The sequence below is a fragment of the Enhydra lutris genome, unplaced genomic scaffold (genome assembly GCF_002288905.1).
Source record: "Enhydra lutris kenyoni isolate GAN:26980312 unplaced genomic scaffold, ASM228890v2 scaffoldscaffold17, whole genome shotgun sequence".
Classification (NCBI taxonomy): domain Eukaryota; kingdom Metazoa; phylum Chordata; class Mammalia; order Carnivora; family Mustelidae; genus Enhydra; species Enhydra lutris.
The window spans coordinates 19,946,240-19,957,208 of NW_019154101.1; the positions used below are offsets into that span (position 1 = coordinate 19,946,240).

Sequence of the window (10,969 nt, forward strand, 5' to 3'; positions counted from 1 at the left end):
AAATTCCTCTAGGCCATTCGTCCTATTTCATTTCACCTGCACTCAAGAGAGAATAACAGGTGGCTTATCAAATAAGTAACATTCAGTTGAATTATTTGACCTGAAATTGATGGCAATCATTGTTGCTGAAAGCTGACATGGATACAAGATTTAAGATACATTTTTAGTTCCTTCTCGGCTCCTGTTTCATTAGCGGGACCTGGGGATATCCTTTTTAATGGTGATGATGTCATGAAATCATGTCATGTGGCCAAATCCAGTCCAGGAAACCAAAACATACTAAAATGAAGCACCTAATTCTTAAAGGAACAAGATGATGTATATAGAGTGTTTAACATAATGAATGAGTCACCAATAAATTGTCGATAGACTGCAAAGATTTTGTAGATAAGAGAACAAAGGTCTATCCTCTTCAGGAGGAAGAATAACATGCTCATAACACCATTTTGATCAAGCGTTAGACAAGTAATAGGTATATTTCAACTCAAAATAATGAAAGCATTGACTCCCAGAAACACTACTTCATGGAAATTGACAAAATGATTACTTTGTAAGGCATGGAAGAGAAAAACTTATGAACCCTTTTTCCCCCCCTTGAGTTATTTCTGAAATAAATAACTTCAAAATTCCAAGTGGGAAAATTCTAACGTGACATTCTTCAGACAGACTTTCCATTGCTCACCAAAAACAAACAAACAAAAAACAAAACAAAACAAAAAATGAGTTGGGAAAAGGAGTGGTACAATAGAAACAGTTAATTAGCAAGTAACAAATTAAGCTATCACTCCTTTGACTCCTTGGGAATGCTTTCCAGTGCACCTTGGAGTTATTACGGTGATGTCATTAACAAATGCTGTCCTGTCTATTATAGGAATCTTTTACTTAGAAAATTTCCATGCCAGGTCATGGTTTGTGGCTCTGACCTAGCAGAAAGGAAAACATACTTTAAAAGCGTGCTTGTCGTAGGTGGAGAACCGACAGCTGGCTCTGGTGCAGAGATGATGTTTACAGTTGAGAGCAGAAAGCCAGGCAGCTCGGTTGCTAAGACAGCTGGGTCTTTGGAGCTGACCTCTCTTTTTTTGTTATTTTAGGAATTCTCCTACTTTCAAATCATTTGAGGAGAGGGTTGAGACAACTGTCACAAGCCTTAAGGTACAGATGAAGTGAATTTTGTGTCATGGGGTCCCGTGAATCAGGACAGCTTAGTCACTGTGGTGGTTAATTCTGAAGGTGGGACCGCCAGCATTCGGGGCAGCCGGGAAGGCAGTCTGCCCAGAGTCTGTCTTTTTCTTCACATCTAAATCTGTCTGTCCGTCAAACCGGTATTGGAGAGTGTTGCTGGATCCTCACAGAGTTGTTCCCGTAAACCATTCGGGGGTGATGACTTGTGAACATGAACTGGGATGTGTGTTCACATCTTTGCAGGCTTGAACTCTCTCGGGCTGTCCTCTCCAAAACTGGTATGTGAGAGAGGATTGTGGTTAGGATCGAGGGTATGTGAATTTTGAATTTAGAGGATAAGTGGAGGGTCGCCCACAGCTCATAGACCCTCTGGTTTGCACATGGACTAGCAAAAACGAACTTGGCCCCCTCCATTGCACTGCTTCCCTCCTCCCGTCAACTACCCCGACTCCTTTACTCCATTCCCAGACTGAGCGCAGCACAGCATGGTGATCACGGAGGGAAAATCAAACTGAGTCACAGTGAGCATTCTTTTGCAATAACACATTTGATCCCAGGTTGTCAACTGAAAATATGCCTGTGTCATGGGAGGTGTTAAAAAAAAGAACTTCATATTGGATTTATCGTTTGAGTGTAGTTGAGTTCACCTACAAAGGAAGAAAGTACAAATAAAATCAGTCTAGTCCCAGAATGCACAGAACTTCCAAAACAGGAAAAGTCTTTGAAATGACTAAGATTATTTTTTTTAAGACAGCAGTTAAATGGTGACTTACAGTCTTGATATTCTTAGCGCTGTTTTGTAGACAGTCCGTTTCCGTATTTCCTTATCTGGTAAAATGAAGAATGCAGGTGATCTTGAAGCGGAGCAAAAGCGGGTGTGTGCACATGCTGATCACCCCGCTGCTGCTGAATGCTCGCCCCCGTGCGCTGCTCATGAGCCCGCGAGGATGTCAGGCATCCCTCGCTGGAGCTCCCGCGTGCTCTGATTGTGACTTGGAGAGTCTTTCCTCTTAGGGGTGGTTTTGTTCATACAGTCTCCTACTTCTGCTTTATCGGGCCTGGGCTTTGATGTTTAAGGTGCAAGAACGAGATGATGACTCAGCATTTCCCAGGCCTTGCTTTCATTTACCAACATCATTGCTTATTGAGTATCTGGGGACCCGTAGGAGCCATTGAATTGCCCCCATGTAGAGGGTAAACTTTTCATAAGGAATGATGCGCAGTGCCTAGAACATTTCTCTTGCTAGAGTATCAAGTTTCAAAAGAAAGGGTTCAGAAAATCCTGGGAGTTAATTTCTCAGCATTTAGTTCTCAGCCTTAGAGAGTGGAAGGAAGATAGATTTTGCTGCTTATTAGACCAGTTCTGACGTAGGAGAAGTTGTACTTTTTAGGTTTTCTTTAGAAGAAGGAGATACGAAGAAGCAAAAGAAGAATAAAGAACAACCTGTTTTGCTTTGCTTTTAGGAAGCGCTGGTAAGCTCACAGCTCACATGTGGTTTAAGTGTTTGATCCAGCACCATGCGCTTCTCGCTTTTCTCTCTTCACTGGGATGGAAGGTGTAGAGCCCGCCTCCGCCTTCAGACATGAACAAAACTAACTTAGCCGACCAGATCCTAGCCTGTGTCAAGACTTCCTGAAAGTGGATTCAGTGTCTGCATGATTGTCCCCGGGGTTTAACAAGACTCACATCCCACCCACCTATGTCACAGCTGATGCCTACTTCCTCTTCTTCTGCCCACCCAGGCAATGGAGAATAAATAGCTAATAATTGTGCTTTGTATAAAACTTCCCACTCACTCAGTCATTGCAAATTCCTCATTCTTTTTCTTTCTCCAGGCTAAATAATAGATGTTTAACCCTTCTTTATATAGTTTATTTGCCACATAGTTTTTTGTTCTAAATTTTCTTCAAAATTTCTATAACGTTCTTCAGTTCTGGGTCCCAGACTGTTTTCCGGCTGACTCACAAGTCAGTAAGGATGAATCAGTAAGGAAATGCCTCACGGGGCTCTGTGCTGCGGTTCTATCACACATACTGCTTTAAGCCCAGTTTTTAAAAACATCGCTCAGAAGGAATCATATTCATATTTATATTCTATTAGAAATAATGTTCTACTGGGAAGGAAGGTCCGTTCTTGCCATCTCCTCACACAGTCTGTCACACACCTTGTGGGATTTATACCCAACTGATCGTTCTTCCTTTATACCCAGTTTTGTAGACAGCTTGGTTTTCCAGGAAAAATTTTCCATTTCATCACCATTATATAAAATTTAGTCCTGTTTGCCTAGGTCCTTGGAATACGTCACTGTCTCATCTGAGGACTCTCAGCTAGTTTCACCTCTGCGCTCAATGAGCACACTTTCTTTTGCCTCTAAAATAAACAAGCATACCAAGAACCAGCTCTTATGAAACCATAATTTGTTGTGTTTCACCATGTTCCAGTGAATCAGGAACAACTACATCCCTTCCAACCGTTCTGGTCAGTCAGCCTTCCAGCCATTCTCCGAACCATGTCAAGCAGACCATAGTTCTAGTGCACCTATTTTTGATGAATTCTTTGTAGGGCCTGACTTAAAATCTTAAAAAGACAAGATATATTTATTAGTTCTTCGTGTCTTCTCAACGAGCCATATTATTATGAGAGATTAGGCAGCCCAACTCAATAATTCAAATAGAATTTTATGCAACCAACAATCATAGTTTTGGGGATAAAGTGACAAATGCCTGAATGAAGAGCCATAATGAAGGGAAGGTCCAGAAAAAGTTTATTGTTCACATCTTTACCAAAGCAACTCCTGACTTCAGTAATTGCTGTGGACAGTCATTCAACCCATGTCATTAGGAAACCCCATTATTCCACTCAACCCTCTAGGTTAGAAAACCCCTTCATTGTGCTCCCTTTTTTTTGCCAAATTGCTTTATTTTAAAACGATTTCCTCTTTTATTTTTCTATTTTGATTTGAGAAAAATCAAGAACTAGGAGAAGAGAAAACAACAAAGCCCGAAAGAAAGCATCAGTAATTGGTATTCACTTGATTCAAAACTGTGTGTGACTTATACTGCAAAACAGAGTGCAAGTACAACAAAGAGGAGAATGGGATCTCTTAATAGAGTAGATTATGTTGAATTGATCTTGTTTCTCTCCAGAAAGAAATAAACATAGTGAAAAGTCACATAGTTGAAAGCAACCCCTGCTTCTTCCCAGTGCTGGGATGACACAGAGTAGAGGAGGAATCAGTCAGTGCTCAGTGCCCAAGCTCTGCAAATCAAGGCCTGTGGGCCAAATCCAGCTAGCTGGCTATTCTTTAATGGCCTGTAAGCTAAGAATGGTTTTTATATATTTTTTTAAAGATTTTATTTATGTGGCAGAGAGGGAGCGATCACAAGTAGGCAGAGCAGCAGGCAGAGAGAGAGAGGAGGAAGCAGGCTCCCCGATGCGGGGCTCGATCCCAGGACCGTGAGACCATGACCTGGGATGAAGGCAGAGGTTTAACTAACTGAGCCATCCAGGCACCCCGGTTTTTATATTTCTTAATGGTTGAAAAAAATCAAAGGAAGAATGCTATTTTGTGACATGTTAAAATTAAACTACGTGAAATTCAGTATCCATACATACAGTCTTCTGGAAACACAGCCATGCTCATTCACTTAGGGTTATTTTTGGCTGCTTTGCACAATGGTTGATTTGAGTATTCGTGACAGAGACTATGTGAATCCTAAGCTTAAAATATGTATTATCTGTCACTTTCCAGAATAAGTTTCCTGACCCCAAGCAGAGTGGAAAACTCGAGTTAGGAATTGAATTTAAAGAGGCAGAGAGGGATTTTAGTGACAATTGGAGAAAAGCATATGCTTGTTTTGGAATGATTTAACTGCTTTTAAAACCTGGTTAGGTTTTTGAAAGGGCAGACCAGGCAGTAAGTGGTTTATCCGCCAGCACGAGTGGTTCTGTGAGTGATCACTTTGGTGGCACCAACGAGTAGACAGCACTTTGGGAATAGCAACATTTTCTATTTTGTACCTTTCTTTTCCTCAACATGTTTTTTCCATATTGGTAATGGCTAAAGGAAAACCAATGTGACATTAATAAGACTTGCATTAAACATTAGATATTCTGTCGAAGGACTTTTTTAATGAGGATTTTTTCGAAACATTTTAACCGTGTTTCTAATATATTTCTTATAAATTGATCTCTTCCTGATTTTATTCTTATTACCAATAAAAAGCTGACATGAAGGGAGCCCCCCTCAAGCATCATAACTTTGCATTTCAAGTCAGGATAATCTTTTAGGGGCAGCTGCCTAGAAGGATGTGAAGTAGCTAAGCGCTTAAGATTTGAGTCCTGTCTACCTCTCAGAACAGAGACCAGAAAGCATGTTCGGTGGAGCTGCTCAGCCTTTTCAAAAGCCATTTGTCAGGGATCCAGATAGCCTTTCTAAGTCCCAGTAGGAAGCCTAAATTGGAGTCACTTAAAGATGTTTATACCCTTTTTAAAAAAAAGATTTTATCTATTTGACAGAGACAGAACGAGAGAGGGAACACAAGGAAGGGGAGGGGGAGAGAGAGAAGCAGGCTTCCTCCCAGCGGTGAGGAACCTGGGATCATGACATCAGCCTAAGGCAGACCCTTAACGACTGAGGCCACCCAGGTGCCCTATACACTTTTTTTTTTTTTAAGATTGTATTTATTTATTTGACAGAGATCATAAGTAGGCAGAGAAGCAGGCAGAGAGAGAGGAGGAAGCAGGCCCTGCTGAGCAGAGAGCCCGATGCGGGGCTCGATCCTAGGACTCTGCGATCACGACCTGAGCCGAAGGCAGAGGCTTTAACCCACCGAGCCACCCAGGCGCCCCTCCTATACTTTTTAAGTTGAGGGTATTTATCTAAAATCCGGTTCTGTTTTCATTACATCTGTTCTCAGGGTGATGTGTAGACAAATGCACAGATCTGGATATGCTCCTGAAGTAACTGAGATTTTTAGATGTTAGGAGGAATGAAGAGAGCACCGCTAAAATTGTACGGAATTAAAGTTTTGGGTCCTATCCCAGATCCCAGTATGAATGGCATGTAACACTGCTAAAGGAAACCAACTTCTCTGAACCCCTTTACGTTCCCTTTCAAGAAAAAAAATTCTCCCTGAACTTAAGAGTACTCCGTCTCACACAAACATTGCAGACCTGATGAACTAACTACGTTTGCATCTCTGCCCTTTCAGACGAAAGTAGGCGGGGCGAACCACGGCGGAGGCAGCTTCGAGGAGGTGCTCAGCTCCACGGCGCACGCCAGCGCGCAGAGCTCAGGGGGCGGACCCCGGAGGGCCGAGGAGGAGGAGTTGCAGTGCTAGGCCCGCCCCCTGCGGCCGCCCCGGAGCTCCGGCCCCGCCCGGCGTGCAGGCGGCTGGGCCGACCAAAATCCCGCCCGGAAAAGCCCGCGCCTTGATGTTCTTCAAATGGCCTCTCCACGGGGTTTAATAAAATGATTTCCATTTTGTATTTGTGTTAATGATAGACCACGTGACCATCACGGTCAGTATCCGTAGATTGTCATAATTTAAAATGTCCCCACTCGAGCAGATGGGGACAACAATTGGTCATTACCCTTGTCTTTGTGTAATAATAAAGCGTATACTTTCCAATCTTGTAGCTATTAATGATCGGTTTTGGTTTTCGCTTGGATTCCTTTATGATGTGCATGTCTTTGAAGGCTTAAAGTGAACCGTTCCAGTTCGGTCAGGTGGGTGGGACGGAGTTTCTTCTGACCTTCAGCAACCTGGTGGGCTCACTGCAAATTTCATCAAACTGCTTGTGATCGCCCTCACTTGCATCAATTATGTATGTTTGTTTAAGCAATTAAAATAATCGGTTTTAATGAAGACTTTGAATTCTTAATTTCTTTACATCTTCAGGGCTGGTAATAACTTTAGGATGGTAGCTATGAATCTACAGATGCTATTTTATTTTATAATTTTAAGATTTTATTTGAGAGAGGGAGCACGAGCAGGGGGAGGGGCAGAAGGAGAGGGAGAAACAGATTCCTCGCTGAACAGGGACCCAGAATCCAAGCTGGGGTCCTGCCCCTCTGTAATGCTATTTTAAATCAACGTCTACTGCTAATTTGGTGAACATTAAAACGTGTTAAGTAATTCCAACCTCAGCGGCCCTACCGAGTCTAAAATTCTATCTACCTAGAGTAGTAAACTTGGGTTAGGGAGATCTGAAAGGGGGTGGTCAGAAAAATAAGAGAAACCAAGTTCTGCTTCCCCTTCCATTTTTCAAATTGCTCACATGAATGAGAAAAGCATCATATTAATACAATCAGATTTCTGCAGGAATTTTTATCTTCCACAACATTTGCTTCTTTTTCCTTCTAAATGGCGCCATACATTTGTTACTAGGTAGCAGACACACATCCTATAGATGCAATTTTTAAATGAACACAGAATTGACCTATTAACTTAAAATAGCAGTTTAATATATGTATATTATATAACATATATGATATAATATGCTAGCTTTTATTCATGGTTTAATAAAGCCAGTCTGAAAAATTCTATTCAGATTAATGGAGCAGGACAATCCGCACATCTAACTGAAAATCAAGCTAGTTCAAAGCCACATAATCTTTGAGGTTTGTAATCTTAACAGAGATAGGTATGGGGCTATAATCTTGAACCAGAGTGGACAATGAAGCCTTGCCAGTGGGATCCCTGGCATTCTCCCTAATTTAACCTTCCAGCATGTTGCTTGAAGCCAAACCCTGTCCAGCAGGTTTGTAATTTGCTCACCCACTGCCGCATGTGGCTGTCAAGCTCTGTGCTTGGTTTGCCTTTGCCTAGTGTGTTTAAAATGGTCATCTTGTAGAAACTCGCTTCTTGGCCACATACTTTTTGACTGCACTGTATTAGAAAAAGCAGTTAACGTTGCTCTACACAAGTATCTTCATTCACCAACCGATTTCTGCTGAGATAAGTCTCACCTGAAAACATAGTATTAACAGTGGACAGAGAATCAAGATAATTCGTGTTCATGTCTCAAAGCTTCAAATACATTTTAGCCTCTCCTTTTAAACCAGTCTTCAAAACTTTGAATTTCATCAGTTTTATAAAAATTATATTTGTGTCAGCTCTATTAATTGAAAGGGTTTTTTTATTATTATTATTCTTATTCACTCTAATCTGGGAGATAAAGGACCATGACATGAGTACTCTTTCGTCATACAGTGTGTGAAGCAGTCCCATCACTGCAGTCGTCAGTAGGTGGGTGGTCTTACCATAGACATTTCAGTTCCTCACTCTCTAATCCCAAGAGCTGCTTGTTTCTCCCTTACTTTGCCTGTGCGAGCTCCTCCTGACTTGACTTTCCCCAGGTTCCCCTATTATGTCCCGCTGGGCTCAGTTCACACGCAGTAGTTTAAAGTGTTCCCACAAGTGCTAAAAGTATTTGCACACCATGGGCTTAACCATTTACAAAAAATCACAAGGACTTCAGGTCAACAACATGGATACAAAATTTTATCACAACCCCCCAAAATTATATCACAACCCCAATAACCTAGAATTCCAATGTGAATTGTGATTACAAAATAAATGGGCTTAAGAAAAAAGTAAGCAGTTCTGTAACGTAACCTTTTGCCACTTTTTAAATAGTGTTGCTTGATGGTAAATACTCATAAATTTATGCTACAACTTTATCCCATCTCATGAGGACTATGACTCTGGTAGGCCATGGCAGCAAAGCAATCTGCCTCTTACTCTGAATTACACATCTTACAAAGCTGTTCTTGAGCCACAGAGAACAAAACAAACTTAATGCTTTATTACAGAACGTCTTGACAAACCATGCCATTCACGGTGGCCAACGTGAAGAGGAAACACGGGAAGTCTAAGCTGCTGCTCAGTCAGTATTCACTGTTCCAGAGTTACCCGTCGGGCCTGGAAGGCGGCTGCACTTCGCTGCAGAATGGAGCATAAGGTGGTTGTGAACTTGAACTGCAACACCCCCTCTCGCTGATTATCAAATTCAAGTGCGGGCAGGTGCAGGGAAGAGGACACTGCAGTCGGGTGAAGAAGTGATTTTCACATGAAATGTAAAAAAATGACTTCAAACCTGGTAGTTGGATACAATTTCAAACAATTTACAATTTTTACAATTTAATATTTGGTAACATCTTATGGTTACTCGATAATCTCTAAGAATGGTAAAATTCTTTATTCTACATGTCTGACTTTTTAGTTCATACCATGAAGTGTATGTATCAAGGTAGTAAAAATAAAAAAGATAATCCTAAATCCCCCGCGGGAATCATCCCAGTCTCACTTTGAATATGAAGACTGGCAAACCACTTAAGTAAAACTGCTGGGTACAGAGGCTGCTTTTCCGCACGACCTCATCAGTCATTCATCACAGAGCACATTATCACCACCAGACTTGAGAGGAGCAGGTTGGACATTCTGTTAGAATTGACATTTTTCAAATAGAAGGGCACTGAGACTTATGTAACAGCTGGTGAAATGCCAGTCTACAAGGGAGAAACAAGGAGCTGTTTTAACAAAGAACACCCCCGTCCCACCCCAGTCAACTTCCCCGCCTGAGCTGTGCCCCCTCGATCTTCCCCTGTGGCCATGCCTTTCCACTCTCTCCTTTTGAGTGGGGTAGTCTCTCTTCCTCACTGCAAGGAGGTAACACATTCTTTTTTGTTGAGTTCAACCCAATAATAATTTTTTGTACCACATCATAATTTAAGGATTTGTTATTCAGATCAATTCCAGGCAAGTAGCATGTATCTCCCAAGAGAAAAAAAAATTTTTTTAAGTGATAATTTATCGATTTGGCTGGTGAATTCAATAGCTATCTTTTTCTATTGATCTTCATTGTGTTATTAAATGGTATTGATAGCACCATTACATTTTCTCTTCTTAAACCTATCACCCCAGTAAGGAAGATTTAGAACTAAGTATAAATTTGGTAGCTCGATGGAAAACGGAGATAATGATGACCAGTGACCAGCAGTATTAAGTCTGACCCAGTAGAGGCTTCCTACTCTGAATTTATGAAAATTATAGCAGGCAAAACATCCCAAGTAAAGCTTCAGAGCCCCAGAAAATCTTCTGGTTATAAATATTTGAATTTTTATCTGTGATTATTTTATGGGTATATGTTCATGCCAGGAGAAAAAAAAAAAAACTCCAAAATTCTGATATGATGCAACGGTATGTTGAAGCTAAGCAGCATGGCTCTTTTCAATGCAGAGTAGCTCTATGTACCTGTGTGTTGCTTCTGAAAAGATCATGCACTTTGCTTCTGGCAGATTGGGTATCCATGGATACTGCAGAGTTTCCAAAGAAACGCCGCCTAGAATATTCTCGCCACACCAGACTCACAGGCCTTCACATGGAAACTGACATTTGAATTAAAGGGACAGACATCATCGCTTCACACCGAGATACTGGGCGGATTCGCATGGCTTGTCTTCATTTAAAGGCAAGCGGGATAGGTTACTCATCCAAAGAAAGGAAATGAGGGGAGGAAACCAGGTCAGTGTTCCCTACATGAGGGGCAGCGACCCCAGTAATAATACTCTTCTGATTACAGATTTCTTACCTGGTGATCAATGTTCCTATAAATCAAGGTCTATTTATAAATCAGACAACAGGGAAAAATTACAGAGGAAGACAAGTGGCATTTGACATTGTGTGCCTGAATTTATTCCCAAATGACCCAGTGGATTAGGGGGAGAAGCAGAACCTGTTAACAGGTTTACAAGTCTATGATCAAGGGCTTAGAGCAGGT

At 41.5% G+C, this 10,969-nt stretch overlaps 1 protein-coding gene across 1 annotated transcript in view; it reads left to right on the forward strand.

Moving 5' to 3' along the window:
- Positions 1 to 6,525, forward strand: part of LOC111147793 (tumor protein D52 like 1) — a 97,804-nt gene extending 91,279 nt beyond the window's left edge. The window contains exons 7-9 of the mRNA XM_022504031.1: positions 1,092 to 1,152; positions 2,647 to 2,655; positions 6,397 to 6,525. Coding sequence (XP_022359739.1) covers positions 1,092 to 1,152; positions 2,647 to 2,655; positions 6,397 to 6,525 — 199 coding nt within the window. The remainder of the gene's footprint in view (positions 1 to 1,091; positions 1,153 to 2,646; positions 2,656 to 6,396) is intronic.
- Positions 6,526 to 10,969: the final 4,444 nt, after the last annotated feature.